Source organism: Musca domestica, unplaced genomic scaffold, assembly GCF_030504385.1.
Source record: "Musca domestica strain aabys unplaced genomic scaffold, Musca_domestica.polishedcontigs.V.1.1 14, whole genome shotgun sequence".
Classification (NCBI taxonomy): Eukaryota; Metazoa; Arthropoda; class Insecta; order Diptera; family Muscidae; genus Musca; species Musca domestica.
In genome coordinates, this window is record NW_026712192.1 from 16,123,463 (window position 1) to 16,149,278 (window position 25,816).

The 25,816-nt window shown below is 34.3% G+C and overlaps 3 protein-coding genes across 3 annotated transcripts; all 3 read left to right on the plus strand.

Moving 5' to 3' along the window:
* Positions 1 to 1,559: 1,559 nt before the first annotated feature.
* On the plus strand, positions 1,560 to 3,562 carry LOC131801120 (annexin B10-like). Its single transcript, XM_059119230.1, has 4 exons — positions 1,560 to 1,814; positions 1,880 to 2,588; positions 3,145 to 3,326; positions 3,394 to 3,562. The coding sequence occupies exons 1-4, from the start codon at positions 1,803 to 1,805 to the stop codon at positions 3,448 to 3,450; spliced, it is 960 nt and encodes a 319-aa protein (XP_058975213.1). The 5' UTR covers positions 1,560 to 1,802; the 3' UTR covers positions 3,451 to 3,562.
* A 2,507-nt stretch (positions 3,563 to 6,069) lies between these two features.
* LOC131800470 (annexin B10-like) lies at positions 6,070 to 7,784 on the plus strand. Its single transcript, XM_059119037.1, has 4 exons — positions 6,070 to 6,297; positions 6,369 to 7,077; positions 7,295 to 7,476; positions 7,541 to 7,784. The coding sequence occupies exons 1-4, from the start codon at positions 6,286 to 6,288 to the stop codon at positions 7,595 to 7,597; spliced, it is 960 nt and encodes a 319-aa protein (XP_058975020.1). The 5' UTR covers positions 6,070 to 6,285; the 3' UTR covers positions 7,598 to 7,784.
* A 5,085-nt stretch (positions 7,785 to 12,869) lies between these two features.
* LOC131801121 (very-long-chain 3-oxoacyl-CoA reductase-like) lies at positions 12,870 to 25,524 on the plus strand. Its single transcript, XM_059119231.1, has 5 exons — positions 12,870 to 13,302; positions 13,685 to 13,731; positions 24,341 to 24,416; positions 24,487 to 24,827; positions 24,899 to 25,524. Exons 1-5 carry the CDS (start codon positions 13,140 to 13,142, stop codon positions 25,232 to 25,234), a joined length of 963 nt encoding a protein of 320 aa, XP_058975214.1. The 5' UTR covers positions 12,870 to 13,139; the 3' UTR covers positions 25,235 to 25,524.
* The last annotated feature ends 292 nt before the right edge of the window (positions 25,525 to 25,816 follow it).

A 25,816-nucleotide genomic window follows, 5' to 3' on the forward strand; every position in this document is an offset into this window, starting at 1 on the left:
CACAATAAAAAGTAAATCGGACGATATATATGGGAAATATTTCCAAATCCGAACCGATCTCGATAAAATTTATCAAAGATATTTCTGAGCTGTATTTGATATATTGCCCCAAATATTTTTGTTACAGAATGCATATTACGGCTGCGGAGGACTAAAATAACAAATCGGATGAACAATATATATTGGAGCTATAGCTATATCTGAACCGATTTCGATGAAATTTTGCATACATATTTTCAGGCCTAATTTGGTTGTATGTGCAAAATTCCATACTATTCGGGTTGATATTACACGTTTGGTGCACTATAAAAAGCAAATCGGACGAAGATATATATGGGAGCTATATCTAAATTTTTACCGATTATCTCCGATTTCAATAGGGTTCGTCCTTGAGCCAAACAAATGATTTGTGCAAAATTTCATAAATGCGAACTGTACTTTGTTCACAAAAATACATGGACAGACGGGCGGACGGACATGCATAAATCGACTCAGAATGTGATTCTATGCAGATCATCAAAAGGAACTATGGGTCTATCTCGTTACCTTTTGCCTGATACAACCAAATGCACAAAGACATAATTCCCTGGCCACCTTGTGGTGTTTCGCACATCTTCATCAATTCGAGCCCAATACGAATTGAGACGGCTACACCATTCTGAACGTAGTTGCGCCAAAACTATAAAGGTTTGTCTAGGCAGCCGATGTTCTTCGGGTGCAATAGATTCTGTGGGTGGACTCCGAAGATGGCATTCGTAATGGTATCACCAATGGTTAACTACATCGGCGACTGCATCAGTATGAATGCTATTCATACCTCCTGATAGGTTTTCTGATCTAGATAACCTATCTGGGTTCTCTCTCCCTCTCTCTCTCTTTAGATCATACAACTCCATTCCCGACACGCCTGTGTGAGAGAGTGCTGTCCATCATAGTTAAAATGACTCGCACGGTTAGGATGACTCACACGGCAACACCCAAATAGGTATTGCAACGAAAGCTTATGATTATGCTGACGTTATGAAAGAACCTTTGTCTGCTCATGTAAATGGTCCGTTGAGTCATGATGAGACACCCTGTAGCAGTTCTCAGTGCGGTATTCTGACAGGTCTTACCACTTTTCCAATGCGTTGCACTTGTATTCACAGACCGACCTATCGCTTTATAAGAGATCAACAAAATTCCCTTATCCGCGATTTTTACTTAATGATATCGGAAAAATGCAAAACTAGTAGATTCTTGCAAGTTCTGGAACAGAGCCTATATTAATTTTAATTCTTTCTTTCTTTTTTACTTCATTCTTAATACTAAAGCCTCCAATCTTGAAGATTTGAAAACCTGAAAACATAAAAGAATTACAATTTCATTCGTATTTTTATTTTAAAGTTGGAAATTACCAATTTCGAATATTAACGGCTGATGCGATGCCAGCCCGTCCCGCATAAGAATTCCATCAGTATGGTACCGACACAAATTACATACGAAGTGAACGAGCAAAACAAATCTCTGGAAAATTTATTAATCATTTTTGCTTTTGTTAATTGTACTCTCTTTCTGTTTTAGTTAGTTGTATTCTAGACAGACAACAAACTGGTAACTCGGAAGCAGTAGCGCGTATTCGACAAACAACACAACTGCGGAGCACATACCTACATATTAAAGCTATGGAATTTAGAGGGGCGGTACATTAAAAAGACAATACAAAAAAGAAAGTACAATTATTTATAGTTCGAGTACGTAGTAGTACGACGTCACTTAAGCGTAATTAATTCATTCAAGTAAAAGAAAGAATATTGTGAATCATGGACTATACAGTAAGTTCTGAAAGTGCAATACTAGGAGAATTTTTTTTAATTAAATATTTTCAATTTGATTTCAGCCAAAGCCCTCAGTTGTTCCAGCCAATCCTTTTGATGCCGAGGCCGATGCCGCTGTATTACGTGGCGCCATGAAAGGTTTGGGCACCAATGAAGAAGAAATTCTTGGTATTCTCACAGCACGCACCAATGCCCAACGCCAGCTAATCAAAGAACAATTTTTGCGAGAATACGGACGTGATTTGATTGATGATTTGAAAAGTGAACTGGGTGGCAAATTTGAGGATGTCATCATTGCCCTCATGATGCCTCCAATTGAATATTTGTGCAAACAATTACATAAAGCCATGGCTGGTATGGGAACCGATGAAAGTACGCTCGTTGAAATCCTCTGCACAAAATCGAATGAAGAAATGTCGGAAATCGTAAAATGTTACGAGGATATGTATGATCGTCCCTTGGCCGAACAGTTATGCAGTGAAACAGATGGACATTTTCGCCGTTTGTTGACCTTGATTATTACAGGTGTGCGTGATCCAGTGGGTACTGTTGATCCCGAAAAGGCCAAGGAACAGGCTGAACAGTTGTATAATGCTGGCGAAGCCAAATTGGGTACCGATGAAGAGGTATTCAATCGTATTTTGGCTCATGGTAGCTTTGCCCAATTGCGTTTGGTGTTTGAGGAATATAAAGAGCTGTCGGGACAAACATTGGAACAGGCTATCAAACATGAAATGAGTGGTGAAATGCATGAAGCCATGATGGCAATTGGTGAGTGTTTTTCTGAAAAAAATGATGAATGAGAAAGCTTAGAGTTCAGAAAGAGAATTGATGAAATTCTAATAGAAAACAATATTTCCAATTGCATAGCTGAATTGTGGTTAAAGTTCATGATGTGATTTACCTAGAATGTAGTAAGATCTAAAATTGAAAATGATATATGGCCTATTCCAAAAATACAAGAATATTCAATTTTTTACTAGGATAACCAAATTCCGTTTATGACATCGAAAAAAATTGTACAACTAGTAGATTCTTGCAGGTCCTGGAACAGAGCAATAGTTGAGCTTTGGCCCAACCCATATCCAAGAGGGTTTTTAGAAACAATTTTAAATATATTTATCTTAAACTGAGCATTGTAGACTACTGAAGAACTGTTTGATAACTTATGCTCTGTCCCAGAACCTGCAAATTTTGCAAACTTTTTCGATAACATAAAGGGAAAATCGGCTGTCGTGGTAAAAAGCTTTATATTCTTGCAGTTGTGGAACAAAACTATATTTTTTCCATTTTGCTATAATTTAACAATTTTTTCTTTCCATTTCAGTTGAATGTGTTCAATCCCCAGCTGCCTTCTTTGCAAATCGTCTATACAATGCCATGTCCGGAGCTGGCACCGAGGATCAAACTTTAATACGCATTATTGTTTCACGTTCTGAAATTGATTTGATAAATATTAAAGATGAATTTGAACGTATCTACAATCGCACACTTGTCAGTGCTATCAAGGTAACTTAAAGAAGATAAATATTTTTTTGTAATTAATTCATTTAATTTTGCTATTTTGTATTTCTAGTCGGAAACTTCTGGTGATTATGAGCGTGCCCTGTGTGCCTTAATTGGTGATGCCTAAATTTGTGTTCTGTTTGGTGTGTTAATGTTTCGATGAACGAATCTCAATGGCCTTTTATTTGGAAATTTAATTTCGAATTGTTGTCTCCAGCAGCTGTAATTGTTTTTTAGAGCTCGAGCTTCTTGAAAATAGATGTTACTTTTTTATGTTAAATTATTCAATATATATTTTTTTTATTGAAAGTTGGACAATAATGTGTTTTATATTGTAAGCGGTAGAAGTATGAAGTTTTAACAGTAGGGCTTTATATTACTTTGAACGAGTAAAAGGGATCCCAATATTTAAACCTTTTATAGAAAAGAAAAATCAAATATGTTGATATATGATGTGTGCCAGAACTGCAAAAATGTAAATTGCTTTACTACGATAACCGATTTTCCCTTTATGATATCGAAACCAGTAAGGAAAGTTCAAAAGTCGAGCGGGGTCGACTATATGATACCTTACACCACTAAGCGTATATACTGGAGCTCCCGTAACAAAAAAGTTTATATTTATTTATTGCAGCAATAGAGATTCACCAAATGGTAAAATTCGGTTGAATATATGGGGAGCAATATCCGTAAAATCGGATGAAGATGTATATCGAAGCTATATAAAAATCTGAGCATATCTCGACAAAATTTGGCAGTGGTATTTTCGAACAGTATCTGATTCCCGCTATCAAATATCATTGTTCTGGAGTGCATATTACGCATGTGGGGGACTTTAACACCAAATTGGATGAAACATATATACGGGAGCTATAGCTATATCTGAACAGATTTTCACCAAATTCGATGTACTTTCTTCTAGACTGAATGCGGTCGGATGTGCCAAAATTTAGGTCATTTAGACTGGTATTGGCCATTTGGTGCACAATTAACCCGAAATCTGTTGAAAATATATATGGGAGTTATAACCAAATCTGAACCGATCTTTATAGAACTTAGCAGAGGTATTTCTGGGCTGTATCTGATATCTAATACCAAACATCATTCTTGTGGGGTGCATATTACGAATGTGAGGGACTTAAACACCAAAGCGGATGAAACATATGTATGGGAGCTATTGCTATATCTGAACTAATTTTTTTCCAAAATGGATGTACTTGCTTCCAGACTGAATCAGGTCGGATGTAACAAAGTTCAGGTCATTTGGACAGATATTGGCTATTTGGTGCACAATTAACACGAAATCGGTTGAACATATATATGGGAGATATATCCAAATCTGAATCGATCTTGATCATATTTGGCAGAGGTATTTTTGGGCTGTATTTGATATCTTGTACCAAACATCATTATTTAGAATGCATATTACGAATGTGAGGGACTTAAATACCACAGCGGATGAAACATGTGTATGAGAGGTATAGCTATATCTGAACCGCTTTTCACCAAATTTCACTGATGTTGGACATTTGGTGCACAATTAACCAGAATCGGTTGAAGATATATAGGAGCTATATTTAACCTTTAACTTCTGAGGTGACATATTTTATAACGTGGTGATAAATTTTACCCCTCTAAATATTACAGAAAAAAACTTTGTTAAAAATTTTATTTGATAATAATTTGTTTTTTAAAAGTAAGCTTGTATATTTTAAATTACAATAAGTAAAAAAAAACATTTTTTTATGTAAACAAAATTTTTATTCATTGTAATAGAATAGAGAATTTCAAGAAAATGTGAAGGGAAGGTAAAATTTACCACCACCTCAGAAGTTAAATGTTAAAACTGATCCAATTATCACCAATTTCAATAGGATTCTCCTTGGACCAAACAAATGTTGTTTCGAAAATTTCATCTTAATCGGATAATAAATGCGACCTGAATTTTGTTCACAAGAATATATCTCGCTTCCTTCTCCATGATACAAACAAATGCACAAAGTCATAATACGCTTACCACTATGTGATGAAGGGTATGAAAACATTGCAGGTTCTGGAGTATAGCAATATATTTCCCAAAATTGTATATAGAGCTTTGAACAATGTTGGCCAAAATATTTTCGAGTTTTCTGCCAACATTGATGCTAATATTTTTTTGATATGCAATGGAAATGGAGATTTCTTTTCTTTGGTGACTAATAGTGAAATTTAATGAGGATTAATTTTGTCTTTGACGTCTTCCTTCTAAAGTTAAGCTTTGAGGAGATTTTCACATAAATTCACACAAAGTACTTGAACCCTAAAAGATTTTATATGTTTTCCAGGCGTTTAGATAAGATTTAGAATTTTGACATCTTCCAGTAGGTATAGTAGAATTTAATGACAATTAAAGTTGTGAAATATTTCCTTTATCTGTTTTTTGTGTTGCACAGTGTTATGAATAATTCTCATTATATTGCAAAATTAAAAAAAATATATATTTTTAGATCAAAGTCAAACTTTTGAATATTTTTTTTAAACTTTGCGATATAATAACAGCTTTTTATTTTTATAAAATATTTAGCGAATAAAAGTCTTTCAAGAGTTACAGAATTTTGATGAAAAATTGGACTCTATATCAATGCTGAAGCATTATATGAAATCTATTTTCAAATTTTAACGGCATTCATTCCTTCACTAAAATCCAAACGATATGGTAGCCACAGAAATTGCAAACGACGAAAAATCTCTGAATAAATAATTTCTGCTCTTTTCGTTAGTTGCATTGTAGACAGACAACAGACTGGTAATTCGGAAGTAAGTGCGGATTAGAAGTGCAGCTACTATCTTTAATAAAACACAAACGTATACAACGGAAGAAATTTAAAGGGGCGTCGCAAAAAGTCTACAAAAAAGGAAAGCACTGTTCTCTGTACTGGACGACGTCATTCATTTAATTAATTAAAATAACTTATTCTGAGTCATGGATTATACAGTAAGTTGCGAGAGTGAATTAAAAGATATTGTTTTTTACCGGAAATGTTTTCAATTTTAATTTTCTTTTAGCCAACTCCCTCGGTGCTTCCAGCCAATCCTTTTGATGCCGAGACCGATGCCGCTACATTGCGTGAGGCAATGAAGGGTTTGGGCACCAATGAAGAGGAAATTCTTGATATTCTCACAGCTCGCACCAATGCCCAACGCCAGCTAATCAAAGAACAATTTTTACGTGAATACGGACGTGATTTGATTGAGGATTTGAAAAGTGAGTTGGGTGGAAAACTTGAGGATGTCATTATTGCCCTAATGACGCCGCCAGTTGAATACTTATGTAAGCAATTACATGAAGCCATGGCTTGCATGGGAACCGATGAAAGCACCCTCGTTGAAATACTCTGCACAAAATCCAATGAAGAAATGTCGGAAATTGTTAAATGTTACGAGGATATGTATGATCGTCCATTGGCCGAACAGCTATGCAGTGAAACAGATGGGCATTTTCGCCGTCTGCTGACCTTGATTATAACGGGTGTGCGAGATCCAGTGGGTACTGTTGATCCCGAAAAAGCTAAGGAGCAAGCTGAACAGTTGTATAGTGCTGGTGAAGCCAAATTGGGTACCGATGAAGAGGTATTCAATCGCATTTTGGCCCATGACAGCTTCGCCCAGTTACGTTTGGTATTTGAGGAATATAAAGAGTTGTCGGGACAAACATTGGAACAGGCTATCAAACATGAAATGAGTGGTGAAATGCATGAAGCCATGATGGCTGTTGGTGAGTCGGGATGGAAAATATTAAGAATTAATATTTGAATTTAATGAAATCACAAAATTTTGTTAATTTACAGTAGAACTGTGTGCAGATGCACTTTTGCACTAGTATTAATAATTAGAACGACCTTTCCCGGTCCTTACAAATATTTGCAAATTGTCTGTTCCATTTTTTTTTATGAATTGATTACTCATTTCAAAACATTTTCCCTCATTTTCAGTTGAATGTGTCCAATCTCCAGCGGCCTTCTTTGCAAGTCGACTCAACAATGCCATGTCCGGAGCTGGAACTGAGGATCAAACTTTAATACGCATTATTGTTTCACGTTCTGAAATCGATTTGATAAATATTAAGGACGAATTTGAACGCATCTATAATCGGACACTTGTGAGCGCTATTGATGTAAATGAAGAGTTGAATACTTCCTTTGAATATATATTTTAATTTAAATATTTTGCATTTCTAGTCCGAAACATCTGGCGATTATAAGCGTGCCTTGTGTGCCTTAATTGGTGGTGCTTAAATGTGTGTTGGTGTGTTTTAATGTTTCGATGAATGAATCTCAATGGCCTTTTATGCGGAAATGTAATTTCCAATTATTGTCTGTAGCTGCTAGAATTGTTATTAGTGCTTCTTTGAAATAGAGATTAATTTTTATGTCATAAAATTGCAACAAAATAAAAAAATACTTACAATTTTATTCGGTAATGACCAATACAAGGATTTTTTATATATAGACCTGTAGCGGGTTTAAATATATAACTTACAAACAACTTCATTTTCATGGTCAAAAAGTCGAAAATACAGGGCGAGATAAAAAAAACTGCAGCAAAGACAAACGCCATAATTTTTAAATTTTTTTTAAAATTTTATTGAATGAAAGAAAAAATATCGGAAATAGCATCAAATTTTAGAATAAGTTTAGATTTGTTCGAATTGGTCACCTTTGGCACGAATTATGGCCTTCAAACGGTCAATAAAACCATCACACGCTGCCCGAATGTTGCTCTGCGGTATTTTGGCCCATTTCCGGTCAAGTGCTTGCTTGAGGTGATTGACACTTTGGTATTTTTAGTGCCAATCTTGCTTTCCAAAATATTCCAGATACAATAGTCCAACGGATTGGTGTCCGGAGATTTTGGTGGCCATTGTGCGCTGGAAATGAAGCTAGGCAGCTCATTTTGTAACCATTTTTGGGTGGCGCGTGCTGAATGCGGTGGTGCTGAGTCCTGTTGGAATGTCCAAAGTCTGCGACCAAAAACCCTCCAGAATATTTTCACGATAATATTCGGCATTTATTCTGAAGGCGGCCCACGGCATCACCATGGCTGACCTTTTTAGCAAGTGAACACGATAATTTTGTTTGTTTACAAACTGCTGGACAACGAATGTTTTCTCATCGAAGACGGAGAAAACCAAATTCGCCAGTTCACCACTTTCGGTCAAGCGAAGCAACTCTTTAGCTCTTTTGAGTCTATTTTCTTTCTGTTGCGGTGTTTTTTGGAATTTCAATTGTTTTAATTCGAGCTCATTTTCAATATTTGCCGAATGGAATCTTGCGATATGTTCAGCTCACGAGCCACTTTTCCGCCACTGCGACCCGGGTTTCGATCAAGTCGCTTTTTTACTTTTCGAACCATTGCTCCTGATGTTGCTGTTTTAATAGAAAGAAATGTGAAATACAAAATTTTATTAAGAAAATATTTTTCATTTCAAATTTTCATAGAACAAGAATCCACCCCCTGGTATCAAATACCATTGTTGTCGAATACATATTTCGAATGTGAAGTATTTAAATACCAAATTGGATGAAAAATATATATGGGAGCTATAGCTATATCTGAACCGATTTTCACCAAATTTAATGTACTTGCTTTTAGACTGAATTCGGTCGGATATCGGTTGAATATTTATGTTGGAGCTATATCCAAATCTGAACCGATCTTGATAAAATTTGGCAGATGTATGTCAAATCAGATGAAACATATATATATGGGAGCTATAGCTATGTCTGAACCAATTTTCACCAAATTTGGCAAATGTATGTCTAATCTGTATCTGATGCATATTTCACATGTGAGGGACTTAAAACCCCAAATCGGATTAAACATATATATGAGAGCGGTTGTAAGATTTAGAAGACTTTCCAAGAGAATTTTAGTTTTATTTAATTCTTTGGTTCCTCTTCTATTGAGCTTACGATCTCGTCACTTGGGTAAAAAAAAAATGTTTTTTGTCATAGAAGTTATTTTTAAAATAACTTCTGGGGAGAATATCCCAGACAAAAACAAGGGAACTGATGAGGATTGGTGGCTCTTTCCGAAACCTAGGTATTCCCTGCCTTACCCCCTGGTAAACATTACCACCGTTCTCCACTAATAAACAAACGTTGTTTTTATAAAAACAACAATAAAGGGATAAAGCCAGACCATTTTGCAACAACAAAATACTACGGTATCCCGAACAAACAAGCCACACTGTTCTATGAGAGCTATAGCTATATCTGAACCAATTTTACCAAATTTAATGTACTTGCTTTTAGACTGAATTAGGTCTGATATGCCAAAATTCAGGTCATTTGGGCTGATATTGGCTATTTGTTGCACAATTAACCTCGAAGATATATATGGGAGCTATTCAAATTTTAGCCGATCTCGGTAAAATTTGGCAAAGGTATTTGCGAGCTCTATAAGATATCTGTGGTATAAAATACTATTGTTGTCGAATGCATATTACGAATGTGAGGTACTTAAACAACAAATCGGATGAAAAATATAAATGGAAGCTATAGCTATATCTGAACCGATTTTCACCAAATTTAATATACTTTCTTTTCTTCAGGCCATTTGGACTGATATTGGCCATTTTGGTGACAATTAACCCAAAATCGGTTGAAGATATATATGGAAACTATATCTAAATTTGAATCGATTCTCACCAATTTCAATAGGGTTCGTCCCTGGGCCAAACAAATATTGTTTGGAAAATTTCAGCTCAATCGGATAATAAATGCGACCTGCAGAAAAATAAATGGACAGACGGACGGACGGACATACGGAGTGACATGCATAAATCGACTCAGAAAGTGATTTTGTGAAGATCCTCAAAAGTAACTGTGGGTGTATCTCGCCTCCTTCGCATGTTACAAACAAATGCACACAGACATAATACCCTTACCACTATGTGGTGTTGGTTATAAAAAGTGGAAAAAGTTATTAATAGAAGATAAACAACTGAAAATGAACAAGTAAAAAGTCGGTCGGGCCGAATAGCCTCCACCATTTGGAACGAATTTGGAAATATTAAAAAAAATAAATAAATAAATAAGTAAATAGAATACGTTAAAAATTCTACTAAAGTCTTAAAAAACGAATATAGGGAGGTATCGTTATATCGGTGCTATACGAAGACCTTGACCTGCGTAGAAATTTTTCTGTCACAGGCTGAGGCACCCATTAGGAATTTTAAATACAAAATTTGAAATAACTCCGGTGAATATCGTACCTAAAATCGTCAAAATATCGAATATAGGGAGGTACTGATATATGGGGTTATACGAAGTCCTGGACATTCATAGACAATTTTCTGTCATATATTGTAGTACCTCTTGCTAATTCTAAATACGAAATTTAAAACAACTCCGGAGAATAAAGTCCCTAAAATTGTCAAAATATCGAATTTCGGGGGGTACCATTGTATATGGGCCATACGACATCGTGGGCCTATATAGACACTTCTCTTCCAGGGGGTAAAGTGCTTAGAAAGAACTTCAAGTATGGATTTTTGGACAATTCTACTGAAAAATGTAGCTAAAATCATCAAAATACCGAATATAGGGAGGTATTGTAACATGGGAGATATACGATATCGTGGACCTATATAGACAATACTCTTCCAGGGGGTAAAATACTCAGAAGGAATTCTTTTGTAGATTTTCAGACAATTTCATTGAAAAATTTGGCTACAATCACCAAAATACCGAATATTGGGCGATGTTGTGGACCGATATAGCTCATATTCGATCTTTACCTGCCTGCAGACAATAGACTGATTTGTGAACAATTTAAGCTTCCTATCTTTATTAGTTTTCAATTCTTTTTGGCCGTTTTCATGGCCAGTAATAGCTTTAAATTCCAGGACATGAGACGCGTCCGTTGCCAAAGGCAGGCGATTTGTCTCTCTTTGAATTTCAAATCACAAATCTCCATTTCATAGCGTACACGTCAAATAATAGGTGTGTCTGGTTACCCTAAAGTTTGTAACAATTGTTACAAATTGTTACTGGAAGTCGTCTGTTAACCCAAAAGTTCTGCAAAAGAGAGCGGTTGGAGAGAGAAATTTTGACAGTTCTTTCAGTGAGAGTTTGCAAATTCTTGCTGGAAAAATTTCTTCTTGCAATCACTTGCAACTCTTCTTCTTCTCATTCATCGACATTCAATCAGATGTTTTCTATTGTTTGTTTATTTCTTTTTGTGCTTTCAATTTGAAAATATTTTTTTGGTATTAGCAAGACTAATAGTTTTTGGGGAATAACTTTACAAAATGTGAAAAACGTAAATGTTAATATGCAATGAGAAAATAAACGACTATTTCCAACATTTTTATTTAAAAAACTTGTAAAATTAGTATTGCTTCCTTTGTTTTAATTCTCCTTATGGGGGACAAATTGGTTTGTTTTGACAAATCAGCTGATTAGTTGCAAGCTTCTGCAGGAATACCGTCTGTTTACTTTTCGCATTTTCCTTGCAAAAGAGAATAAAACTACCTTACTCTCTCAGAAAGAAGTTACTGGACAATTCCTGCTGGAAAAGTAACCAGACACACCTAATATTCACTGAATTTATAAATACGATTTACGTGACGTATACGCTTTGGAATTGACATTTGAAATCGAGTGGATTAAGTAGTCAAATTGTGATTTGCCACTCTTTGAATTTTAAATCACAATTATGAGCAAGTTTAGGCTACTAAATCCACTCGATTTCAAATGTCTTTTAATTTTTATAGACTTGATTCTAATTCTATTTTTCTATTGTTTAAGGATTATTATAGGCCCCTTCCAGTTATTTTTGGTATCGATGATCTCCAAAAGGTCTTTTATAGATAAACTTTTTTTTGAGAATTCTGCATTCATAAACATTTTGCTACTGGGTTATTTACCATTTTTTGTTTTATTCCAATTTGCTTCTTACTTAATATTCGGTGGTACTCAAATAAAATATAAATTATTCGGCCGTACCATTATCATCCGAAAATTATGCTTCACTTTTTATCGAATAACTTACAGCACCAACAACCCCTAATGACATGCCACTCTGTCAAACTGAAAATCATCTGCGGCAGACGTTAAAAACAAAACAAGGAAAATATCAACCCCACACACAAGAGAATAGGGGGTTAAACACAGAGACATTTATTCATTCAGATTGCATGTGTGAGCATAACGGTATTGCTGGGAGGGAACATTTGAGAGGCAAACAGTATGTAATGCGCACACCCTTTTCTTCTGAGTAGGAAAACATTTGCACACACAGCGAAAACTATTTTTACCGAAAGAGAAGACTGAGAACGACAAAACGAAATTATGCCGGTTGAAGAGCCATGGCAATGTGAGAATGTATATGGGAGCAGCATGTTCAAAAAGGGGGAGAGAACACACTGATTGCCTCCTTATCAACAACCGCCAGCAATATGCCGACCCAGCGCACATGAATATTTGGCGTATGAGTTCTGAATATTGAATAGAAATAAAACGACTCAAAAACAACAACGGGAAAAAATTAAATAAAAGAAATGCCGAGTTGCGGTTCTCTGCATTTCAATTGGAAGCCAGACATACACATAGAACAACGTGTGGAACATCACTCGACACTAGGAGCTCACTCATTTACTTGCTATTGCTACAATGAAATCAATGAAATAAAATAATTTTTTTTCAAGTGACATTAGTTTAATAAAAGCGCCCCAAACTAAGCAAACCAAAAAATTTATTTTTCACAATAACGCACGGAATAGTGAGAAAATTTAACAAAATTCAATCGAAAAGGGCTGCCAACAAACTTATTATGGATTTCGATACGAAGTGTATGCGTCTGGTGGGTACGGCTGCCGTTTCCATTGTTGGATATCAACTTCTTACAAAATTCCTGCCATGGCTGTATATGAACATAATTGGTCCAAAATTTTTTGGACCTAAGGTCGATGTTCGTCGCATGGGTTCATGGGCTGGTAAGGTGTTTTTTGTTCATTTTCGTTTTACAAGAAATGTGAATTGGAGAAAGATAAGAACATAAGTCATCACCGGTGTGTTGTTGTTGTTGTGGTTTTTCTTTATCGAAAATGCATTGTTGTTATCAATGTGAAACATACATACCTGAGGAAAAATAGTAAAATGTGATATGATTTTTGGTGATTATGCTTGTTGGACTCCAAACAATTGCTCTGTTCCAGAACCAGCAAGAATCTATTATTTTTTCGGAAAATCGGTTATCGTAGTAAAAAGTTGTATATTCTAGCAGTTCTGGAACAGATCAAATATTTTGTGTGAAAATGTTAGAAAAATTCTAATTTATTTTGTTTTTCCCATATTTTTTTCTACAACACCTTCTAGTTGTTACTGGTGCCACCGATGGTATTGGAAAAGCCTATGCAAAAGCGGTAAGTTGTTGAAACAAAATTAGACTCCAGCATGGGGAAAATTATGCTGGTGATTCATTCGCTCATTAATTAATTGTTAATTAGGAAATTAGAATGAATTGTTCAAATTTCATGTCTTTCACATCTCATTTTCAAAATTTGTAGAAAAATTGCTCGGAATAAAGAGGGTAGATCCGTATATTTTTCTGGAGGGTAGATCCGAGGGTAGATCCATATCCGTATAAATTTTGGTTTCTAACAAACCAAAAAAAAAGTAAAATAGTATCAGTCGGTTTTGCTGACAGATGGGGGTACACATCTGTCAGGTTGGCCCTTTATTGGAGAGGTTCCGAAGCAGTTGGCCAATATTGACCAAGGCTGATAAAAATATTACAACGTGCCATATTTGGACATATACCAAAGACCTAAAATGGTAAAGACTAGACAAAATGCATTTTGAGCAAATGGTTTGTGTCTATACTATCCAGATAACACCTCATGACAGGACCATGTTAATATAAAAACCCATTTATAGAAATATAAAACAAACAAAAAATTAGAAAAATCCAAAAATTGGGTTTCAAAATTTTACTCCATAGACTTTCCCAGTTAATTGCATATTGCCTAAGCGGTTTTAATCGCTTAACATTGCTAACTATAGTTGTGTTCCAGAACCTGCAAATTAGTACTAATTAGCACTAATTCTGCTACAACGCGTTCCCGTACTCCAAAAACTAACAAAACTTGCAGCTCTCTCGAGAAAAAATGGCGCTGAGTGGTGCACATTTCTGCTCGTTTTAGCTACATGAATTTGGCCGAGCAGAAATGTTCATATTGTAAATTTGACATTTAATTGGCAGAGCTAACAAGGTTGAAAAATGTATTGATACATTTCAATAAAGAAAATGATCAACTTGAAAACTAAAGGAAAAACTAATATTTGTCGTGCAAAAAACAAAAAAGAAAATATGGAGCAACTAATGTATTCACTTTTGGATGAATCCAGCAGTGAAGAGGACTGGCTGAATGAGGAATCAGATTATTAATTATTATTATAAATTATTAATTTTAACTTATTGTCTTCAATACTCATTTTTTAAATGTTGGCGTTCTTTTCAGTAAGGTTTCACCAGTCCGATTTAGGCTGTTTACTTTTGGAATTTTGAATTTTGACATTTTATCGCATTTCTGCTAATTTTCCGTTCACTTATTTTTTGAGCAAACCTAAATGAGAATGACATTTCGAACTGTTCTCTCTTCTGCTAGTTTTACTACTAAAAAAGTACTGGAACACAACTTATGTTGTTACGATATCATAACAGAGGTATTTTCACGGGGTTGCCATATCTTGACTCTGTCTTGTCCCATCTTTACACTTCTATGTCTTTGCATTTACTTTTTATGCGACATGTGCAAATTTTTGGAAAATGTGGAAATGCGCGTGAGGCTCCAGATAAAGTCGACCGAAGTATTCCATTTTCATACTTCATCTAATACAGAAAAAATATTGGGCACAATTACAAAAAAATCGAAAATTTATATTCAATTTTATGCGTAATCTTAAATTCCATATTCATCTCAGGTTTCTGGTTGAGAGAAATATTAAGATATAGCATGTTGTAAAGAACCGCCGACTTATTTCGCAAGTTATGACAGATATGAGTATTGGAAATGTTGACCCTTTGTGGGTGAGGTACCAGAAGGGGTTCTCAGTTATATTTACAACAGATTTTGTGTTAGACAAAATGTGTGTGAAATCTGAAGAGAATTGGATGCTTATTTCACTTTCTTTGGGCGTTTTATATTTTAAAATTTTGAACCCAATGTGGGGGAGGTTGCAGAAGAAATGGTCCGATCTCTACCACATTTATAACAAAGCTTGCGTTGATAGAAATATTGAGATGTACCAAGTCTGAATGAAATCGGATGTTAATTTCGCGTTTTATGAGCTTCATGGATACTCAAAATTGTGACGCTTTGTAAGGGGAGGTACCAGGAGGAGTGCACTGATACATCCCATCTTCACAGCAGATCTTGTGTTAGTAGAAATAATGGGATGCTTGAAATTTGAAGAGAACCGGAGCTTATTTCAGATTTTATGATCATTTTGGTTATTCAAAACTTTGACCCTTTTGGAGGAGGTACCAGAAGTAGTGGTCCGATCTCTACCATCTTTATAACAGATCTTCTGCTGATGGAAATATTAAGATGTACCAAGTCTGAATGGAATCGGATGTTAATATTGCGTTTTATGAGCTTCATGAATATTCAAAACTTCGACCCTTTGTGGGGGAGGTACCAGAAAGAGTGGACCGATGTATTCCATCTTCACACCATATCTTCGGTTAATAAAAATATTGGGATGTGTGAAATTTGAAAACAATCGAGCACTTACATCACATTTTATAAGAGTTATAATTATTCAAGATGTTGACCCTTTGTGGAGGAGGTACTTGATAGAGTGGACCAATATTTGCCCATATCTGACCTAGCACTGATGCAAATATTAAGATTCGCAAAGTTGGAGCAAAATCGGATTATCCTTTCTCAGTCTGTGCAGTAAACTATTTTCTTTAAAAATGTTGACATTTTGTGGTGGGAGGTACCAGAAGAAGTGGACCGATATTGCCTATGTACGAACTAAATCTAAGCTTGATAATACTATTACGATGTACCACCCTTCGAGAGTTATCGTGCGCACCAGCCAAGCAGACAGGCGGACATCGCTCGATCGTCTCCAAATGTCCTGAAACCGATTTGTTCCAAAGAGACCTATGGTCTAAAATCATTATTTCGATGAGATAAGTTTTGGCAGTATCAATGATATACACCCTTTGTAGCCATATGGCTAGAGGTATAATGACAGCACATATGTAAAACCAATTTCTCCTGATAATGCCTTAAAATTCCAAAAAAAAATTACTAGACATTTTTTTCCAACAAATGTTCAGTTTCAGAACCTTAAAGAATCTACTAGTTATGCATTTTTCTCCGATATCATAAAGGGAAAATCGGTTATCGTAGTAAAAACTTTTACATTCTTACAGTTCTGGAACATGCCAAAAATGTTGTATGTTTACAAATAACTGACAAATATCTATCTATGTATCTACCAAAAAAACATTCTGACAAGTTCTTTTTTGAAAACCCTTTCAAAGAAAATCCTTCTCAATAAATGTAATATTTTTGTTACACGACAGATTAGATTAACAGAAAACAATGCTCTATGTAAATAAATCTATAATGTGGAAAGTGCATATATACATTCTCATATTTATTTTATTAAATGATTGAATAGTAAACACTTGCAATGAATTGTAAAAAAATGTATTTTTTACGCTTTTCCAATATCTCTAAAAAAATATTTATTTGGAAACAAAAACCCGCTAATGATTTATTTAACCCTGGAATAAGTTTTTAATAAATCTCATATTTGTACTATGATGAGATGGAGGGTACTTGACAATGACTCTTCGAAAGATTTTCATGAATTAGCACATTTTCAATACATCTGCCACCACCATTTGCAGTGCAATGCAAATGCATTTAACAACACTCGCTTTATTTGTCTAACCAATTGATGCAAGTGTTTATTTGAAAATTAATTTTAAATGCATACATTTCTATTGCTGGTGTATTCAAATGATCTGCAAACAGAAAGTTTTTTTTTTTTTTAATTTTGCAAATATGTATTTGTCTGGTCATCTGGATTAGACGGGCAAGTTAAATGCAAAGAAAACTCAGTTTTTTTTTTTTGGGATGAATGGTTCATTCCACTCATGGCTTATACATAGATCCAGTTTCCTTTCAAAGAAAAAAATCGTAATTTTCGATTTAAAGCACGTTTACATATGCGAAAACAATTTGATGTCAGCTGTCAACTTCCTTGTGTATACGTCATGGTAGAAGAATATACGTAGACGCGTCGACACAGCTGCTGGGACAATGAACTGTCAAACCAATTTTGGAATTGAAAATGTTGAATGAAAAGTTATTTAAATTTGTAAAAATTGTTGAAAAACGCGAATTATATAGCCCCCGAATGATGTAGTATAAGAAAACATATAAAATTCTACTTATATTTGAAAAAACATTTAAATTTTTTTGACATATCCGAATTGCGTCGTATAAGAAAACATAAAAATCTACTTATTTTCGACAAAATATTTTAGGAATTTTGACACATCAATGTTCCAAATCGTTCATGTATCTACCTGTATTATTCTACCATACCATATACCATGGTAGAAGAATATAGGTAGATGCATCGACACAGCTGCTGAGACAATGAACTGTCAAACCAATTTTGGAATTGAAAATGATGAATGAAAAATTATTTAAATTTGCAAAAATTGTTGAAAAACGGGAATTATATTTACCTCCCAATGACGTCGTATAAGAAAACATATAAAAATCTACTTATATTTAAAAGAACATTTAAATATTTTTGACATATCAATGTTCCTAAGTGTTGATGCATCTACCTGTATTCTTCTGCCATGCCATATACGTAAAATTTGAAATCAAGTGTATTTAATTTTACGTCTACGACTGGAATTGAGCGTTGGATCGCCTGGATTTCGTGTTTTTCGAGGTTCATGCTTCTTTTTTTGTCACTTTTGATGACAATTTTGATTAAATTATATTTTTTGATAAAAATAGGGCTCGCTGTGATCGAAAAAGAACATATACACCCTTCTCACACAGGAGGTGTGGAACTTCAAAATATGGAAAATTTGACACTACATATGTAAAACCCATATCGTCTGATATCATCTTTAGAATTTTCCCATGGTAGAAGAATACAGGCAGCCGCATTGACACAGCTGCTGGGACAATCAACTGTCTAACCGATTTTGAAATTGAAAATCTTGAGTGAAAAATGATTGAAATTTGTAAAAATTGTTGGAAAACGCATATATAAAAAAACATAAACACATACTTATATGTATTTGAAACAAACATTTTAAATTTTTTGACATATCAATGTTTCCAAGCGAATTCTTCTACCATGGAATTGCCATGACATAAAACGTTTAGATATAAATCCTTATCAGGGTAACCCGCTAATTAATTATTTATGGAAACATAATATCTACAATTTTTTCAAAATTATTCGTTAGACAAACATCTCATTGTCAAAATATATATTTCATAATTCATTGTAAATACACAAATCAGAGATGGAAACTTGGTTTTTATGCAGTGAAGTTTGGCAAGGTAAATTACAGAAAATGCAGGGATGGGTATGCTTATTTGAAATGAATGCATTGCCTTCTTAATTTTACCATAGTACAATAAAAAGGTAAGGTAGAGCTACCAACCGATTACAATTTTTGTTCTAAAGGTGTAAGTACATAAGAAGCTTGAAGTCATGCCTAGGCATATTTTGTGACATTCCATAAAGGGATTACAGAGCCGCGCTAAAATCCTGCCATCGTTTCCCATTATAATTTGACATTAATATGCCTAGCCATGACTGCAAGCTTTTTATGTACTTGCACCATAAGTGTGCCCGGTTTCTGCCAATTTTGTGTGTGTATTTATTGTTATGAAAAATAAAAACAGAATATTTTCAAAATCAATGCGAGACGCTCATCAAAACTATTCGCCAGGTTTGCCATGGAATTGAAAGATAGAACTGTTTAGATCATATTTTTGAAAGAAAATCCAGGCATTTCATTCATTTTCCCCGCAGTTTACCTGATTTTAAAAATGAGGAAAAATACTGAACAAATTAAAACAACTTGTTGTATGAAAATTTGACAGGAATCGGGCATAGCCTCAGGGCTGTATTTCTGTAGTTTTACGAACCTGATCTGTTTGTTTTGAAAAATAAAAACAGAATATTTTCAAAATCAAGGATTGGAAGACGCGTAGATTGCGAGACGCGCATTAAAGCTATTCGCCAGGTTTGCCATGGAAATGAAAGATAGAACTGTTTAGATCGTATTTTTGAAAGAAAATCCAGGTATTTCATTCATTTTTCCCGCTGTTTAATTGATTTTATAAATGAGGAAAAATATTGAATAAATTAAAACAACTTGTTTCACGAAAATTTGGCAGGAAGCGGGCATAGTCTCAGGGCTGTATTTCTGTAGTTTTACGAAGCTGTTCTACCTCCTTATTGTACTATGGGTTTTACTATAAAAATTAAGAAACAAAGTTAAAATAAATTTTTTTACATTTAATAATGTCGAAACAACTCAAAAAATCTATAAGAATTAGAGCCAATATTCATATATTTTTCATTTGAATGAATCGTATGTTTCAACCACATCTTCACCATTAACTATGAGTGCCTCAAACAATTTGGTGAAAGTGATTAACCAATTAGTGAATTACAATTTGCCTTCCTACTCTCAAATACCACTTTTCATTCGCATGTAAATAAATGCATTATTAACTATTTCAAAAAGAAAAATTGAACTAAACTCTCACGCAACAATAACGGATTTGCAACGAATTGGCGGCTGACGTTGAACTTGTCGCATTCATAATTTCCGTTCAATGCGTTTATACACATTTCGATTCGATAATGAATTGCCACCAAACCAAATGAAGAGTCCGCGTATATGTGGTATGCCAAGACAAATGTATTTGAACCCAAAGGGTGTCAATAGATTTTTGTATCGATATTTGAATATGGTGGTGCCATAAACACATACGGCCGACAATGTTCGTCGTATTCGACGTGTACGTGTTGAAAATAATGATGAGTTAGCGGAATACCAATAATAAGGTATACATATAAATTCTTTTTTATTTCGTTTCGTTTTGTATAATTATGTACATGTGCAATAAATTTAAACAAGAACTTTGTACAAAAGGAGTGAGAAGGAAAGGTTTTGAGCGGGGTCAAGGGTATTGGGGAAATTTATTTCGTAGTGACAAGGTAAAATTAAGAATGTAAAGTAATTTCAAATAATAATATCCATCTCTGTATTTTCTGTAATTTACCTTGTCAAATTAAACTGAATAAAAAAGGGTCCCATCTCTGACACAATGGAATTATAAATATACATTTTGACAAGGAGACATGATAGAAGAATATAGGTAGACTCATCGACACAGGTGCTGAGACAATGAACTGTCAAACCAATTTGGGAATTGAAAATGTTGAATAAAAATTATTTAAATTTGTAAAAATTGTTGAAAAACGCTAATTATAATAACAGCCGAATGACGTCTTATTAGAAAACATTTAAAAATCTACTTAGATTTGAAAAAACATTTAAATTATTTTAACATACCAAGCGTTGATGCATCAAATTTTTGAAATAAAAGGAAACATGTGATACCGTGACTTTACCTTCTTAATTCTACTATGCGTAGTGGTTTCTTTTTTATAATATTTGGTTACACGTGTAATTATCTTTAAATTGGTATTGAACATATATGTTTGTAAAAAAAATAAATTGAATTCTAATATAATGTTGACTTTTTGAAATCTCCATAAAATCCGTTTCTGGCCACTGTTCTTAACCAGGGCTTACAAAATGCAAGACAATTGCGTTCACGTTTATTTGCCAAAAGACTATTTCTTATAATATATTTGCCAAGGCCTATATAAGGTCGGCCATCTGACAACTAAATTTGCTGCCAAATTCAATGGAAGTAGAATACAAGTAGATGCATCAACGCATGGCAACATCGATTTGTCAAAATTTTTAAAATGTTTTTTAAAACTGAGTAAATTTTTTTAAGTTTTTTTTTATACGACACCAATCGGAGGTTGTTATGATATGCATTTTTCAAAACATTTTGCAAATTTGAATTAATCTTTTTCATTCAAAATTTTAAATTTCAAACTAGAATCTACTAGTCTTACAATTTTCCTCGATATCATAAAGGAACAATCGGTTATCGTAGTAAAAACTTTGTTTTTTTTTACAAATGTAGTGTAAAATTTCCCATATGTAGAAGTTGCACACATCGTGTGTTACATGAACGACATTCCATGTGTGAAATATATGAATAAAGTGCATATGTACATTTTCGATCACTGCGAGCCCTATTTTCGTCGGAAAACATAATTCAATCAAAAGTATTGTTTGTTGTATGAAAATATATCAAATTATATTTGCGGTAAAAAGTAATCAATAAAGTATTATAATTTTTTAGAAAACACAATATAATCAAAGGAAACAAAAAAGTTTATGCCAGTGCGTGATGGCAAGAATTATAAGTCTTGTGTAAAATGGCAATTTTGACATACACACGGAAATACACATGGATAGAAAAAGTGACAGCACATATGTAAAACCCTTTTCGTCTGATAGCAGCTTTATTCATAAACCCAGTTTCCTTTCAAAATTAATAAATTCTGACTTTCGACATAATGCATGTTTACATATGCGAAAAACAGTGGATGTCAGCTGTCAACTTGATTGCCTATAGTTCAAATCTAAATCCATTGTATTTCATTCGTAATTGCGCTGTAAACGACCTGATTTCATATTTGTCAAGATATATGCGACTTTTTTTAGAAACTATGTTATCAGAACATATTAGGAGCTTCCTAAGCACTATTTACAATGTCGAATAAAACAGATGATCTCTTCCATATTGTCAAATCTCTTCCATTCCCAAAATTAATATAATTATAATTTCTTTTTGTGAACTTTTGTGAAAAAAGTACATGATTGCATTTTTAGGAATGGCGATTTTTTTTGGGGAAAATTTGTTACGCGATAAGGGTGTATATTTATAGAATATTTACATTAGAGCTTTCGTGGTTATCACCTTTATAAAAGCCAAAAAACAGTCAGCGTTGCGGTTCATTCTCTTGCTTTGCATCTGCAAAATTATAAAGAAATGACAGAGCCGATTTATTTAGGATTTATGTAAACGTACTATCCTTTAGCTTTTAGATTACAGCTCCTAAAAGTCCGCTACAAAAATATTAAATATACGTGTAAAATCGCCACTTCAAATATCACTAAAATTATACTGAATTTCTTCCATAAATTAATCCTAAATCTTAGGCGACACATACCTAGGATAAAGTTAAAAACAGATCCTCATGTGAGTAAAGGTGAGAGTACAAAAAATACTTTTTTTAATGGCTTAGCCGAAGACTTAAGACGAAAATATATAAAACGCATTTTTTGACAGGCGTAAGTCATCGGCTGGTTTCATCGAAAAAGAACAAAGGAGCGTAGGGCCAAAATCGAACTATGCCAACCGAAGACTCCTTTGTTCCTCTACGAAGAAGCCAGCCAATGACTTAAGCCATTCAAAAAATCTCTTTATGTTCTTCCACCCTTAAACCAGTCAAAAAAGCGTTTAATGTATTCCCGACTTAAGTTATAGGCTAAGCCAGTCAAAAAAGGCTTTTATGTACTCTCACCTTTAGCTTTTTATGTACTCTCGCCTTTTGGCTGGCTTTTTCGTAAAAGAACAAAGGAGTTTTAGGTTGACTTAGTTCGATTTTGACCCAACGCTTGTTTTTTTACGAAGAAGCCAGCCGATAACTTTTATGTATTCTCACCATAACCGATAACTGGTAAAATTAATAAATGGTAAAATTAAGAAGGTAAAGTCATTTCAAATAAGCATATCAGTCTCTGTAATTTACATTGTCAAATTTCACTGCATAGAAAATAGGTTCCATCTCTGATTTTTGTATATAAAATGGATTTATAAATATGCATTTTGGCAATAAGATGTTGTCAAATGAATAATTTTGAAAAAATTGCAAACATATGATTGCTTGACTTTACCTTCTTCATTCTACCATGGTACCATGTCATGTGGTATTAAAATGCAACTCCAATATGAAACAAGTAAAAAAGTTGTAAGTTCGGCCGGGCCGAACTTTTAATACCCTCCACCATTTGGTACAAATTTGGCAATTTCCAAAAAAAACGTTAAAAATTCTGTTAAAATCTTAAAAATACTTATACGACGACGTGGGCCTGCATAGGCAACTTTTGTCATATATTATTACAATATTTCAATGCGAAACTTGAAGAAATATCTGTTTATAATGTAGCTAAAATCGTCAAAATACCGAATATGGGGGGTACCGTTATATGGGGGCTATACGAAGACGTGGACCTGCACAGACAATTTTCTGGCATGGACTGAAGTATCCATTACGAACTTCACATGCGAAATTTGAAACAATCCCTGTAAATAATGTCGCTAAAATCTTTAAAATACCGAATATCGGGGGGTACCGTTATATGGGGGCTATATGAAGACGTGGACCTGCACAGATAATTTTCTGTCTTAGGCTGTAGTATCCATTACGAACTTCAAATACCAAATTCCGGTGAATAATGTCGCTAGAATCATCAAAATACCGAATATCGGGAGGTACCGTTATATGGGGGCTATATGATAACTTGGACCTACATGGCCCATTTACGAACTTAACCTGCCTACTGGGAAAATATACATGTGTGCAAAATTTTAGCCTTCTATCTCAATTTGTTCGAAAGATAGCGTGATTACAACAGACAGACAAACAGACAGACGGACATGGCTAAATCGTCTTAGAATTTTACGCTGATCAAGAATATATAAATATTGTTGGGTCTGACATGAATATTTCGAGGAGTTACAAACGGAATGACAAAATAAATATACCCTATAATCTTCCTTTCCGCTTCTCTATTTTCAGTTGGCTAAAAATGGTCTAAATATTGTTCTAATCAGTCGCACACCCAGCAAATTGGAAGCTGTCGCAAAGGAAATCTGTAAGTATTGCATAATTAAATATTTCTCTAATACACCAAATAAACTCAAACACTCCTCTATGTATTGCAGCTGAAGCCTACAGTGTTGAAACAAAAACAATCGATGTGAACTTCACTTCGGGTCCCGAAATTTATGAAAAAATCAAAACAAACATTCTAGGATTGGATATCGGTGTTTTGGTTAATAACGTTGGCATGAGTTATGATTATCCTGAATTCTTTGTTGAATTTAGTCAGAAAAATCCGAAATTTTTATGGGACATAATTTCCGCCAATGTACATTCTGTAACCCATATGACGGCATTGGTTTTGCCCGCTATGGTGGAAAAGAAGAAGGGTGTCATTATTAATATATCTTCGACGGCTGGTGTCATACCAAATCCTCTATTATCTGTCTATAGTGCCACAAAGGTATGTATATTTGTAGATAATTTGAAAATTGACAGAATTTTACTAATTGTTGTTGTTTTGTTCTCTTTCAGGCCTTTGTAGATAAATTCAGTGCAGATTTGCAAACCGAATATCGTACCCGTGGCATTTTCGTTCAAAGTATACAACCCGGATTTGTGGCCACAAATATGACGAAGATTCGCAAAACTTCCGCCTTTGCTCCATCGGCCGACACCTATGTCAAGTCCGCTTTAAGTACATTGGGTATTGCCGAACGCACAGCTGGATATTTGCCACATACTTTGCTACAAAATGCTATCAATGGCATTGGCTATATTACCTGTGAACAATTCGCTAGTCAAATGGTTTTTAAGAATCTGCTGAAAACCCGCCAACGCGCCCTTCGCAACATTGCCAAGAAACAATAAATGGAAACTAACTAGGGAATTGAATATAAGATTGAAATTTCTGTTTAATTTCAAGTGCAAGCAGTGGACTGGGTTAATATTTAATTCTTAAAAAAGCAATGGCAAACAAATAACTTTGAAGTTGTTTTAAATGTCAAACTAAACCCATGCTAATTTAAGGTGTCGTATGCATTTTTAATGCTTTTCAAAACGTGTCATATTCAATTATAAATTAGATAATTTTTTTAGTTTAAAGTCAAATAAAGATAAATACATACATGTTGTACATGTGTGTGTATATTGGAAATCAAGCAGTATCAAAATCTAAACGGACTTCGGCAAAATATTGCGGAGTATTTTTGGTGTTTTTAGGTGTATAATATATATTACACTATTCAGGTTTGTAAAAAGTTAAATCTGCTTTAATTAATTTATAAATTTCCTTCTAAGCAGAATTAGGTCAAATTTGCCAAAAATCTACTCTTTTTGGTGAGATATTGCACACTTGTACACAATAAATGTGAAATCGGATGGAGATATATATGGCAGCTGTTTAAAAGGTTTAACAGTCTGGCTTTTATTTAAAAGCACATAACCGTAGAA